This window comes from Acinonyx jubatus, chromosome A1 (genome assembly GCF_027475565.1).
Source record: "Acinonyx jubatus isolate Ajub_Pintada_27869175 chromosome A1, VMU_Ajub_asm_v1.0, whole genome shotgun sequence".
NCBI lineage: Eukaryota > Metazoa > Chordata > Mammalia > Carnivora > Felidae > Acinonyx > Acinonyx jubatus.
The window spans coordinates 208,664,069-208,678,795 of record NC_069380.1 but is presented as its reverse complement, the minus strand read 5'-3'; the positions used below and the strand labels follow the sequence as shown (position 1 = coordinate 208,678,795).

Here is a 14,727-nt window from a genome sequence, read left to right as displayed (position 1 = left end):
CCGACGCAGGGCTTGAACTCACGAACCACGAGATCATGACCTGAGCCAAAGTCGGACGCTTAACCGACTGAGCCACCCAGGCGCCCCTATTTCTTGTAGTTTTTGATGTACAGGTCATGTGCACCTTTCCTTAGATTTATTCAGACTGATTTCCAATTTTTGCTATTTTAAATGTATCATATTTGAATTTCAATTTCTGATTGTTGATGCTAGTATATAGAAATATAACAATTTTTAAATATATAATTTTGGGTCCCATAACTTTGCTAAACTCACTTATTCTAGTAGCTGTTTATAGATTCATCAGATTTCCTACATGGATGATCATGTCATCTGCAAATCAAGTTTACTTCTTTTTTTTTTGTAATGTCTTATTATTTATTTTTGAGAGAGAGAGGTACAGCATGAATGGGGGAGGGGCAGAGAGAGAGGGAGACACAGAATCTGAAGCAGGCTCCAGGCCCTGAGCTGTCGGCACAGAGCCTGACACTGGGCTTGAACCCACGAACCACAAGATCATAACCTGAGCTGAAGTCAGACGCTTAACCAACTGAGCCACCCTGGTGCCCCTCAGGTTTACTTCTTTCATTCCAATTTGGATGCCTTTTATTTCTTGCTACATTGACCAGAACATCTAGTACAATGTTGAGTGGAAGTGGTGAGAACAGGCAACCTTGTCTAATTTCTGTTTTCAGGGAGAAAAATTTTAGTCTTTCACCAATTAGGTTTGTTGTTAGCTGTTGACTTTTTTATAAATACCTTTTATCAGGTTGAGGAGATTACCTTCTACTCCTGGTTTGCTAAGGAGGTGTTTTTAACTCAGGAATGGATGTCGGATTTTATACAATTGGGTGTTGGCTATTGTAAAAACTATTTTTCTGTACCCACTGCTATAATCTATAATTTTTCTTTATGGATATTTCTTATTCTTGTGCCTTTAGGTTCACTAATTTTTTTCTTCTCTAATATCAAAACTGCTCTTGATCCCTCCCATCCATCTTTTTACATTTTCATCTCCAGAAGTTTGATTTGGGTCTTTTAAAAAAATGAATTTTTCATGTCCTCATTTAATTTTTTTAACATATGCAATAAAGTTATAACAGTTATAATATACTTCTCTGCTAATTCTAACATCTATGTCAGTTTGGGGTGGGTTTTGATTGATACATTTTTCTCATATGGATAACACTTTTCTGCTTCTTTACGGGCTTTTGCAATCTTTGTTTGGATGCCAGATGTTGTGTATTTTACCTTATTGGGTGTTGGATATTTTTGTATTCCTATAAGTATTCTTGAACTTTGTTCTGGAACTCAGTTTAATTATAGTGTAGTCCTTTTAGGTCTTGCTTTTTAAGATTCAGTAGATGAGACTAGAGCAGGAGTCAGTGAAGGGCTAATTATCCCCCATTACTGAGGCAGAAGCCTTCTGAGTCCGCCACCCAAAGCTCCATGAGCCATGAGGCTCTCTAGATTGGCTGACTGAAACAGGCCCTGTGCCCAGCCCTGTGTAAGCACCAGGCCCTGTTCCCGCCAGCCCCTTCAGCTGATTCCTTTCCCAGCTTTGGGCAGTTTTCTCACATAGACGTGCTAGTCAGTACTCTGCTGAATACACAAGGGGGATCCACCACAGATATTCCTGGATCTTTTTCTCAGCTGTCTCCTCTCTTTTTACTCAGCTCTGAGAGTCTCCGGGGACTCAGCTCCTTATCCTCAACTTAGGGAGTCTGCTGAGCTTCCCTCTGTTCCCTTCCCTGCATCATGACCTGTAACTGCTCTCAAAACAATAATCTCGGGGCAGTTTTAGGATTTATCTCACTTGTTTCCCTCTCTCAGGGATCACTGTTCTTTGTTGGCTGATGTTCAGTGTCTTAAAGATTGCTTCATATATTTTGTTTGCTTGTTCATTTTTTGGTTATTTCGTGTGCAAGTGTAAATCTGATCCCGATTATTCCATCTTGATTGGAAAGAGAGGTCCATAATAAAATTTTAACTGGAAAACTGCCTAAGAGTAAAGTGATATAGGGGCACCTGGGTGACTCAGTCAGTTGAGCGTCGAACTCTCGGTTTCGGCTCAGGTCATGATCTCGTGGTTTCATGGGTTCGAGTCCCACATCAGGCTCTGCACTGACAGTGTGGAGCCTGCTTGGGATTCTCTCTCTTCCTCTCTCTCTCTCTCTCTCTGTCCCTCCCTCACTCGCACTGTCTCTGTCTCTCTCAAATAAAAAACTTAAAAAAAAAGAGTAAAGTGATACAGCTTGAGAATGCAATGCAAATTTAGGACCCATACACCGATTTCATTTATATCCATCCATTTGGTCATAGCTATTTGGAAAATCCTGATGGAAACCATTACTACAGCCATGTTTGGGCCCTGTTACTCTCGTTATCCATAGCCACATGGTGGTGGCAGGTGCAGTGGGGTAGAATGACACACATAAAGCATGGAGGTGTGCGGAGCCTTCCATTCAGTCTCCTTTTCCTCCTTGGCTGGGAACCAGGAGGGGGGATGCAGGGTGGGAATTTGACATGGAAACTCGTGATACCTCAGTACCAGTGATGCTCTTCTGAGTTTGGTTTATAAAGAAGGTGCTGGCTATCTGATTCTCTTTAACCTATGTTTCTCAACTTACCTACAGTGTCTGATGATTCAAATCCTTTTATATGGAAGAGACCACAGTAAAAGCAGAGACACAAAAGACCTCCTTACCCTAATGCAGAGGTGAGTTGTGGCCCTGGTCACCAACCAGGTCATCAGTACGGATTTGTGGATAGCATGGCCTTGCCCAGATTCAGTCAGTTAGTGGGTGAGCGCCTCTGCGATTCTTGCTAGAGGGGCATAATGCCAACCTGGACTATGGATGTGGCCAAATCCTGTGGAGTAACTAGTCGATTTCTAGTAGTCTGTCAGAAACCAATGCCATAGGGGTCTGCTGCAATAATAAATTTGTACTTATAGTATCTCTTTCAATGCTGAGCATTAGACCTAAGTCCTATAAGAGTATCTCAGCTGTTAGCCTGTGACAAGGTATTCAAAGTAAATGAATATATTCAATTGAGTATATTCAAAGTAAATGAATATATTCAATGAATATATAAAATCTAGGTCCTTAAATATAAGACAAGTTTTGGGGGGATTTAATTAGCTCTAAAATCAGTAATAAAAGAGGCTCTTGAGAATCTTTTTTTAAATACTTAGAATTTAAGCTAAAAGAGTGTTTTGTGAAGACTTGCATCCTTCTTTATCTTTGTGTTCATCTCAGAATGACGTTGACCTTGAATTATTCTCTTCTAAGAAAGATGAAAATTAAAATTTGTTGAGTATATACTAAGCCCCTATAACTGAGCTAAGTCATTTTCATAAAGAAATTCATCCTCACAAATACTCAGTATGATAGCTCTCACTTGACAGAGGGTTTGGATCTAAGTAAGTGTGACTCTAACGGCCACATGCTTTCTCCCTAGAGCCTAATAAAGGGGCGGGGGGGGGGGGGATTGTTGTGGAGCGAGAGTCAGGATCCTGACTGTAGTTCACTGGAGGCAGTTCACTTGGTACCTTTCTCAGCAAGCTGGGCAGGTGAGGGACAAGATGAGCAGAGAGAACACATTCAGCCCATCATATCCCCACCTACCTGAGTCAGAGCCACACCTAAAGTAGGCCCAACAGAAGACTGTCTCCTGTTTTATCACCTTCCAGAAGGGGGTTCTCTAGCCTCCCTAGTGATGCCTGTGTTAGGACGGTAAACGGGGAACTTGGCCCCCTACCTGCTGGTGCATATGAAAGTATATTTTCCTGGTCGAGAGCCATAACGATATTTAAATAATGAGTATAACGTAGAACTTCTTCCAATTCCCTGGCATTGTAAAATACATCTACTATTTCTAACCCACAAATATTCCTATTAGGTAGGTATTTTTGCCTCCCATGTTCAGGTGATGAAACTGAGAATCAGAAAGTTTGAGTATCTTTTTTAAATACCTAGCTGGTAAGTATTAAGTAGTAAGATTTGAACCTACCTCTATCGTATTTCAAAAATGCACTTCCGTTTCCTATAGAATAGGTGTTCTGACTCTCATGTACTTGAGAATATATATGGAGACACCTGGTTAGCAGGTAAGTCTCCAGAGGTGCATTTTACATACAGAGAAACTGAGGACCGATATGTTCAAGTTAATTTACCCAGGAAGAGGCAGAGCTGTGATTCAAAACCAGGTCTCTCTAACTCCAGAATGTGCTCCCTGTAGGCAATGTAGCTTACACTCTGAAGGTAGGCTGTCTGGATTTAAAACTCAGGCTTCAACATTCAGCTCTCTGACCTAGGTGAAGTTACTTAGCCTTTCTCGGCCTCTGTATATTCATCAAGAAAGTAATAATACCTTCCTCAAAAAGTGGGCTTTCTGAGAATAAGATCACATATAATACAGCACCCCTAGATCAGGTCCTGGCAGGTCTTCAATGCTCACTGAATGTTGGAATCATCACCTTCGTCACCATCATCATCACCATCATCTCTCTGGTGTGCTAGAGGTAATAGGTCCGAATGTTTAAATAAAAAGCTCTTGTATATCATGCAGCTATTATTATTTTACATTAGGAGTAATGCGTAAAGAGTAGACATCTCACCCCGTGACGGGATGAAAGGATTCATCCCTGTCAACTTAACCTGCCCCTGCCACTTACTAAGTATGTGGCCTTGGGAAAATCATTTAACCTCCTTGAACCTCGGTTCCTCCATCATTAGACTATAGATAATAGTATACCATAGTAAATCATTGCGAGTTTTAAATAAAATAATGTATATAACATGCATAGGACAGTGCCTGGCAGAGTGTGTGCTCAATAAATGTTAGCAAAACACCCTTCACCCCCCCCCCCCTTCTCCCTCAGAACTGGAACTAAAGTCCTACTCAGCTTGTATTTAATAAGAGGCACTTTGCAGGAGCTGGAGTGAATCCACTTCCACCGTAGCCTGAGGTTGCTTCTCCTCCCAGTCTTTTACTGTTCCTTGTCCATGGTTCGAAAAGAATCATAGGAGGAAGAGGAATTGGGAGGGGGGTGGTATAACCTAATTCAGACCCCAGGTAGGATGAATTTCTCTGGGTATGGGGAGATTAATTCTCTGTGTAAATGACAAGAAGACCTGGGCCTGCTAAGAAAATCCATGTAAGAGGAAAAGGGTCTTCTGGAGGCCTCTGCTGTAGAAGTGGAGTCACTGGAAGTTTTTCTTCCACTGAAACAAGCCATATCTCACTCCTCAAGAACTGCTGAGAAAGCCATAGGGGTAGCCGCCAAAGCCCAGATGTCAAAAAAAACTAGTACGAGAATTGTTCTCCTTGCTCGAGCAACTCACTGGAATAATCAATCCCAGATGTTCTGGAGCCCCGCTAGTTTTCCGATGTGCTCTTGTATTTTTTACCCCACCTCCTCCGGAAATCCAATGACAACACTCGACTGGGCGTTCATTGCCAAGGGCCCAAATGCTTGGCTTTTAAAGCCTCTGCAAAGAAGTGAAAGCAGAAATGGGCCCTTGAAATCAGAGTTAATTCTAAGGTTAAATGATCATTGCAATCCTCAAGTAAGATTTTAGTGTATCAGAAAGGCACAGAAAATCTCAGATTTGGAAGTAAACTTTGAGGCAGTGTAGTCTTTTACCTAAATCACAAATGAACTCCAGTTTTAATTTTTTACATATGAAGCTCCTTCTAAGCACTAGAAATACTAATATATATATTTTTAATTTAATGTTTATTCAGTTTTCAGACAGAGACAGAGTGCAAGCAGGGAAGGAGCAGAGAGAGAGGGAGACACAGAATCCGAAGCAGGCTCCAGGCTGTGAGCTGTCAGCACAGAGCCCGATGCGGGGCTTGAACTCATGAACTGTGAGATCATGACCTGAGCTGAAGTTAGATGCTTACCCAACTGAGCCACCCAGGCGCCCCAAGAAATACTAATATGTTTAAGATTGAGTCCTTTCAGAAAGACAGACACATGTGACCAGATTACTAGTCTATAGTAAAGCATTAACAGAAATGTAAACAAAGAGGACAAGTAATAAATTGAGAGGCTAGAGACAAGGGTGGAAACTGTATGTACGCTGGGGGCAGCGTGCTGGGTCTTCAAAGAAAAGTAAAATATCAGCAGGTAGAAGAGAAGCCAGAGGCGGGCATTTCAAGTAGCATGAACAAAAGCATAGAGGCATGGAGATAATCGATAGTTCTGAGAAAACACAAGTGATCATGGGTAGTCATAGTTTAAGGTACATGGGTAAGAATATACTGCAGATGAGTTTGGAAGGATAAATTGGGGTGAGATTATGGGATGTTTTATGTGCCCTGCTGAGGACTTTAAAACTTACTACTGAGAATATAAGCAGGATATGACATGATCAATTATTAGCTTTACAACATTACCTCTGACAGCAATGGAAGAATAGATGGGACCTAAGGAGAGATTAGAAGTAGGGAGATGAGTTACGAGCAGATACAACAGTCTAAGGGAGAGGTGTCAGGAGCCTTAATTATCTAAAGCCCTAGTAGGAGGAAGGTGGAGAGGATGGATTGAGAAACAACTTGTGGTCTCTTGTAACAAAGCCTTAGAACCAGTTGGATGTGGGGTGTAATACAGGCAGGAGTCACAGGCAGCTTTGAAGTTTCTAGCTTGGACAGTTGAGTGAATGACCATGCTATTAAATGAAATAGTGTTGACAAGTGGAGATCATCCTGGAGGATGTCTAGGGGTTGTGAGGAATATGATTTCTGTTTTGGAGGAGTTAAGTTTGAGGTGCCCACAGTGCATCCACTTGGCAGTGTCTGATAGGCTGAATGGACCAGGAGCTCAAGGAGACAGATTCTGAAGTGAAGGGAATGGATAAGAACCCCATGGAATATGTAAATGTGAAATGAAAAGACTTAAGAAAGAACACTTACACTTACTTTAGAAGTGTGTATGCAGTGTGATTTGAAATCAAAACAGGGCTCAAATTTGAGCTTTCCCATTTGCAGTGAGACTTCCTATGTCTTCCTTTCTTCATTGGAAAAAAAAAGTTGAAGGGGCATCTGGCTGGCTCAGCCTGTAGAGCATATGACTCTTGATCTTGGGATTGTGAGTTTGAGCACAGAGAGTTTACTTTAAAAAATGTAAAATAATCTTAAAAATGTGAATAAGGGCACTCTATTATTTTAAAGGTTATTTATTTATTTTTGAGAGAGAGAGAAAGAGCACAAGCAGGGAAGAGGCAGAGAGATGGGGAGAGAGAGAATCCCGAGCAGGCTCCATGCTGTCAGTGCAGAGCCCAGTGCATGGCTCGATCCCACAAACTGTGAGATCATGACCCGAGCCGAAATCAAGTTTTGGATGCCTGACTGACTCAGCCACCCAGGTGCACCTGAGAGCATTCTATTTTAAGTGCTTTACTTAATGTGTGACACATAGTAAGCTTCCTGAAATGTTCATTCTAATTATTGTTTTTGTATTATTTGGGGGTAATGCAGAAAGAGGGTCTTCTGCCTTCCTTGTAGATTTTTTTTAAATAATATCAAAACAGTAGAAAAAACTCAAATGTCCACCAGTAGAAACACCAGTGCATGTTTATGATCAATATAATGAGGTCCATGTTTATGATCATATAATATGGTCATTAAAAAGCATGAAGTAGAGCTTTGAAGAGTTATGGAAGAATATTGCAGATAAATTGTTAGGGGTAAAAACATGAAAAATACATATTAATGAGCATTGTCTATAGTATAACCCATAAATAAATATATAAATGTGTGGTTAGTGAAGGTAATAGTAATTATCTCTGAGACATTGGATTATGTGGGACTTTCAACTTCTGTGTTATATATTTGTGTTGACATTTTTTTACAACAAATATATATCCATAATAAAAAAGATAAATTTTTAAAAAGTATGGCACATGTATCAAACAGTAAGAGACGGTGTAATGTACTACAGCCAGATGCCTGGGTTATAATCCTAGCTCTGTGACTTATTGGTTGTCTGACCTTGGACAAGGCACTTTGCTTCTCAGGTTCCTTATCTACTAAATGGGGATAATAATAATAACTACTTTGTAGGGTAGTTTTGACTAAATAAATTAATGTAAGTAAAACTGCTCAGAAGGATGCCTGACACATCGTATGTGCTAATGAGAGGTGATGATGACACTGATGATGATAAGAGAATGAGGACTCATAAGAAGCCATAACGCTGGCAAATAGGGAATCATCACAGACATTAGAACGAGCTATATTGGTAGAGCAGATTTTTGAGATTACTCCGGTAATCCAGTACCTGATTAAACACCTCTCCAAATCAGGAATCGCTCATTACCTGTCAAAGTGGCCTTTCCAATACTGGACAGTTCGACTTGTTAGAAGAATATTAAATAGTCGAGGTCATGGACTTTAGAGTCAGATGGACCTGTGTGTGAATCCAGCCTCTGCCATTTTTTACGTGTCATTAGGCAAGTTATCCTAAGCCTCAGTTCCCCCTGAGGCCTAGAATAGTATCTATAATATGAAACATAATGAAGAGCAATTGAGATTATTAACCTAAAGCACTTAGCACAGTATCTGGCTTATGGTAGCTGCTCAATAAACATTAGCTGCTTTTACAACTCTAGCTTTTCATCCAGATGTATTGGAAGTCTGAGAGTATGGTGCGTCAACTTCATTTTTGTTATTTTTAAATGTTTCTAGGATGGCCACATGCCCACAAGCTATTTTCATATTACTTTTGATGGGTCTTAAGATGTAGAAGCCAACAGAAGCACAAGGAAAACCATCCTTTTCACAATAGGGGAAAGAAAGAATGCCTATTAAAAAAAAATGTTTTATTTTTATATCTGAGAGAGAGTTCCAGCAGGGGAGGGGCTGGGGCTGGGGGGTGGGGGGACAGAGGATCTGAAGTGGACTCTACACTGACAGCAGAGAGCCTGATGCAGGGCTTGAACTCACAAACCATGAGATCATGACCTCAGCCACCCAGGCGCCCCAAGAAGGAATGCCTATTAATCGATTAGTGGCCTCCTGCCCTCTCAGTCACGTAAACAAAACAGAACAGCCTCTTCTGGGCTGAGGGACTAAGGAGGGAAAGCCAAGGAAAGTAGGATTTGGGGAGATTATCTCCAGAGAGAAGTGCAGTGAGGAGGAGAGTAGGTGATTTGCTGTGTCAGCCAAATAAGCCTCAGTGATGAAATTTATGCTCCATAAGCTGGTTTCCTGGCTGCTGCATTTATCTTCTTTTCCTATCATTTATCAGTAAATATTCCAACACGGCCTCTACAAAATTAGAGGGGGAAGTGTTGGGGCAAACTTGGTGTGTGAGTCGGTGAGGGGCAAATCCGCTCTCGCATGCTGATGCCAAGGGGCAGGAGCTCTCCCAAATCAGGACGCCGGGGAGGGCTGGAGGCATTGGGGCAGATGGAGCAGTGAAAATTTAGGCAACTTTAGCTCCCCACCCCAGGGCCCCCCCGAAGAGGAACAGGGGCTGCTAAGTGACAGAGAGTTCAGAGTACCCTGTCTTTAGCAGAACAGAGGAAGGATTCTGCAATCTACAGCACTCTGCCATGTCCACAAAAATAGATCGACCAGAGGATACCGTGTGGATGAGGTCAAGGAGATCAAGTATTTTTCATCGCATGGGCCAGCTCTGTTAGTGTTTTCCTAGAGCGATGCTTGAGGTTTCTTGAGCAAAAGGCTGAGCTTGGTGGAGTTAATTTATTAGTATTGTCTGCTGTGGGGCACAGGTGGCGGTAGAGCTGAACTGCCACAAATTTGCTATTTGGGCATAGACGAGAGCAGTGTTCTTTGAGGCCCAACTCTGCTATGAAATACCCATGTGACCTTTGGTTGCCTAACATTCTGAGTCTCAGTTTCCTCATCTTTATTCCTTCCTTAACACATATGTTGTGAACAACTACTAAGTGCTAAGTATAGAGATGCAGGTGCTAATAAAGATAAATACACCACGGTCATTCCTTTGAGACAATAATCAAGTAGGAGAGGCAAACATGAAGAAATAATGCAAACATGAGTGAGTCCTGTAGTAGAAATCGCAATGCAGTGTGAGTGGGAAGGAGACAGAATCTAAGAAAGCTGGAAAAAGACTTCCTAGGAAGCGTTACATCTGAGTTGTTTCTTGAAGGGCAAGTAGCCATTCATCCAGGTGGAGAAGAGAAACCATTCCAGGACGAAGGCACTGTATATGCAAAGGCACCGAGGCATGACAGAGGAGAGTGTATCAAAGCAATGGTAAGTTCTTTATGGCTGCCGTACAAGGCAGCATTTCCTAAAGGGCATTGCAAGGGTTGCTGATTCTAAGGGATGTTGCCCTGGCCACAGGGAGGAGGTGGAAAGGCTCCACGGCAATTCAGTTTAGGAAAAAACAAACTAGGATAAACGAAGTGACACATTCATTTCCCGGACTTCTCAGAACTTTTCAAATACTAAACTTCCCTATTGGCATGTTGAGAACAAATTAATTAAAAAAAAACAACAACAACTCACTGTATTCATATATACCTGATTTCTTTTTGAAAATGATCACTTAAATTTTGGCAAATAAAACACAGCCTTTAGAACCAAAGTAGAGAAACTATCTAAGATTTAGTTTTATTAAGAGCAAGGGGTGTAGCACATGCTTGAACTGAGGGTACAAGAATGCTTTTGTAGTTTGGCAAAGAATGTGGGCCCCACTTCAGGACATAATAAAGTCTGTGAACATGACTATCTCACCAATGAACTATTTTATCTGATCATAGAAACCATGACTTCAATGCATCCCTGTGAACTAATTTTTCTGTATGATTCATGGTGGTTAACAGCTAGCTCTGGAGACAGACAAGCCTGGGTTCAGGCCCCAGAACCACCACTTTCTATCCGCATGTAATCCTGGTTTGCTCACCATAGAATGGAGGTGAGAAGAACACGGGTCTCTTAGTGTTGCCGTGAAAACAAAATGTATGTAAAGGCGTTAGCAGGGTGCCTGGCCCCATAGTAATCATGTAACAAATAACATCTATTTTTGTTTTTACTGAAGCCTGGGCTTTCTTTAAGTTTATTATCTTCTAGCTACAACATTTGGTGCATGCAGCACAAGGAGAGAGGGGCTAGTAACTATTCTTGGTAAAAAGCTACCACACCAAGCTGATGTGGAAAACACTTCACTGGTTAACATCCCAAAAGTGAGCTGGATGGAGCTTATCAGCCCTTGGAAACGACAGTCTGATACAATTACTCCAATCCAAAGAAGATAATGTATACTCAACGGATGGAAGTCAGTGTCCTTTCAGTGACCTGGAGATTTCAGGCCAGGGGAATCCTGCCACCTTGTGGCGGGAGGGTGAAGAGGCCCAGGCGGATTTCTGACTCCTATGATTGGAGTGGGATGGGAGTTCCTATTCCTAGCAGAGGCCCCTCAGATTTTTGCCCCCCTCAGGTTTTATGAGACCCTGAGCAATTGACTTAATTTGTGCCTATTTCTTCTTCAGATCTGAAATCACATTATCTCTTGGTTTACTGAGAAGGAAGTTAAAGTGCCAGATAGCTTTCTGTATTTTATGCAGTCAGTAGTAGAGAATGAATATAAAATAGTGGAACTTGAATATAAAAAAAAGCCTCATAAAATTTTGTATCTCGTATTTCTGTGGAACAAATATTTTTTTTCAGTCAGATAGGGGCCATGAAAACCACACTTAGCAGTCTTGAGGTCTAAATAGGAGATGACTGAAGAACACTTAATAGAAACCAGGTTTCTGGACCAGATTTCTTTTGGACCAGATTACTTCTAACTCCATCCCAGCTTCTCCAATATTAGGAAATCAGTGTATGGGACTCTTAATGGCTGGAAATGGGGAAGATAGATCCTCTGTGTAGCAATTAAGAGGGCCCTAGGCCCTAAAATCTGTGTATTCATGAGAAGAGATCCCCTGAAAATTATGAACAATATAAAAGACCCTAAACTAGGTACATTTTTTTTTCAGCTGTGATTAAAAGCAATCCCGGTATCTTAGATATCCTTAGCTGCCATCTGTGTCAAAGGAAGAGTTCCTGCTCCTCAGGGAGAAAACCCAAGACTCGAGTACCATTTTAGAGGCCTGTTAGAAGAGTCAACATTTTAGGGGTATGGGCACATGGTGAAATAGTTGCCTCAGACTGAAGTTCAGCCATCTAGCTCAATAAAGCAGTGATTTGGAACTGGGAGAGAGGCAAGAACAAAATAAAATGCACAAATGTTTGTCTCCTTTCCTTTAGGTCTTCTGTTATCAGTAAAGAGAAAACCTCTATACTGGATAGCCAACAATAAAGCCAACCTTGTTGATAACAAAAATTCTGGATCACAAGATATATTTATCAACACTGATAACAATGGCAGATCAAAAGCGGAACTAAGAACTCTAAGGGGGGGAAAGTCTACTTAGCAGCAGCATTACAGGTAAAAATACTCAAGAGCCATTAGAAAGCAGGATTCTGATCTATAACTTGGGGCGGGAGGGGGGGCAAGGGACAGGGCAAGTGTAGAAATCTTTTTTTAGATACATGCTTTTAGTTTCTTAATGACTAGGGACTCTAATACCTTTTGTATTTCCCTTTTTATAACTTATATTTCATTTTTTTCAGTTCTGGTTTTTAAAGAAGATTCTGCAACACCTAAGTAGTTTATTAGTGACCATTTTAATATACTGTTTGGAAATACTTTTAGTCGTAACTTGTTTCAGGTCACTAAAACTGCCTTGTGAAGAAACGTTTGATCTCCTGAAAACATTTGCCCTGGTCTCATGCCATATTAGAGTCAGAGAGGGATTTGATTCTTATAAATGAAGAAACTAGGGACAAGAGAGATGGATTTGTTCAAGGTCAGCTGGGTGATTATAAAGCTGACTTCCTGAGTCACAGATGATTACTTTCCACCCCATTATGCTGCCCCCAACCCCAAAGTGGATTAAAAAGGCTTGTTTTGTGGAAGGAATCTTAACCAGGTTTGTTTAAAAAAAAAAAAAAAAAAGTCCTTACCTCCTGAACAAATGTGTATCTAGGAAAAGAAAACAGCAATCTCAAATCTCAAATATTCCTTACATGTCTTCTTCATATATTCAGGGAGAAAAGAAAAATCGGATTCGTGTGAGTTTTACAAAATAAAAAACTTACTTCTCTCTTCATCGTTTCTGTTACCTGAGCTGATTTAATGCAGTTCAAAGACTGTGTCTTTAGGGATCCAAGCGTCTTCTAACATCTCCATATCACTTAGTGCTTAGGGGACTACATTTTGGTTCTTCATGCAAAAAATTATTTTTTTATTTCAGTCATTTGCTCAGTCTGTAAAACCTAATGATCAACCAGTAGCCAAGGTATGGTGGTGAGTGGCGAGTCAGTGCCTGGTCTGTAGACTGGAAGGCTTCCTCCTGGCGGCTGTGTTCTGAATGCTTTCAGCTCAGCTCTCAGGACCAAGGTCTCAGGTTGCAGACCTGCCTGAAGGCAGCTATATCCCACTGACCTTTTCTGCAGTGCTTATCAACTGGTCACCGGTCTGTCGTTGCTAATTTTAGCCCTGTCTGGAGATGGGCCTGCTGTCCTTACCCAGAATATTCTGCACTGACTAAAGCAGCCTCAGAAGAGTTGCTTCCATTTTCACATATCCGGACGAAAATGGATTTTTGACAATGACTGTGATAAAAACCAAAGTACCAGACAGAAGTGGCCGTTTGGACTCTATTTTGTGTGGCACTAAAAGTTTTAAAAATGTTACTACTTTGGGAGACCCCAAAGTCTTAAGATCTCCAGACTGACAAACCTGTATCAATAAAACAATAGCATACAGTGTTAACATTGTAAAATAAAATGTTATGGAGTGATCTTGATATTGCATCTGAAAATTAGTTTTAAATATTTAAATATATCCAGTGTTCATTGTCAGCGTAAGGTTACTAATAGTCCATTTTCTGAGATTTTGATGTTAAAATGTTTAATGAAATGGTGGTGATAATGAATGGTAGCTATGGTTTTAACATCCTCATATCTGAGAAAATAGTAAGTTGTTACTTATGTTGGTTCCAAAAGTTTTAAAATTTTGGTATTCTGTGAAATCCTTGAGTTTAAGAAACCACCTTGGAAATGTTTGACACAGTAAAACCTAATGTAAAGTTACATTCTCTCTTGGAAAACTGTAGATGAGAACTAAGCTACTTTCTGAATTCATTCAGTGGGAACCAGCAATTTGGATAATCTACCCCAAACACTTGATGTTCCTAACAGACCTGAGTCAACAAGTCATTCACAACTTTCAGATTCTTTTTAAATTAGCTAACAGGAACTAAAATCTTTGAGGTGGATGAGGGTTAGCTATTTCCCTACAATCTCTACCAAATTAGAAAAAGAAGAAAAAAATCAAGCCTAGATCATACTGCCCCACATACAGACTTTAATAAACATTTATCAGCAAGCATGCAAATGCCCATGCAAACTGCTCCCTAAGATCAGTGAAGCCCTACTTCTGTTTTGGTGGTTCACCCACCACTTCCCACGAAAGGTCGGCTTGAGGCAGACTTCACAATACTCCAGAAGTGAGGCTGTCCTAATTTAGTTAGCAAGAAGAAGCCAGAAATCCTTGGACAAGGTGGCAGGAAGCCAGACCATTTAGGGGTCAAGCCTCAGGCCCCAAGTCTAAATGTCCAGGTCACAAGCCTCACTAGACTCTTATGTCCTTTTCATGCAAAGGTGGGGAAATACTCT

The 14,727-nt window shown here is 40.9% G+C and overlaps 1 protein-coding gene across 6 annotated transcripts in view; it reads left to right on the top strand.

Annotated features, from left to right (window-relative positions):
• The window catches only part of TTC23L (tetratricopeptide repeat domain 23 like), a 60,104-nt gene that overhangs the window by 44,204 nt on the left and 1,173 nt on the right, over nucleotides 1–14,727 (top strand). For 3 of the 6 annotated variants that reach the window (XM_053201607.1, XM_053201606.1, XM_053201593.1), the window contains exons 11-14: nucleotides 2,637–2,719; nucleotides 10,145–10,251; nucleotides 12,253–12,433; nucleotides 12,619–13,856. In XM_053201607.1, coding sequence (XP_053057582.1) covers nucleotides 2,637–2,719; nucleotides 10,145–10,226 — 165 coding nt within the window. In that variant the 3' untranslated portion in view covers nucleotides 10,227–10,251; nucleotides 12,253–12,433; nucleotides 12,619–13,856. Of the gene's footprint in view, nucleotides 1–2,636; nucleotides 2,720–10,144; nucleotides 10,252–12,252; nucleotides 12,434–12,618; nucleotides 13,857–14,727 lie in introns of those variants that run through there. The other 3 variants (XM_053201605.1, XM_015075905.3, XM_053201601.1) reach the window with 2 other exon arrangements.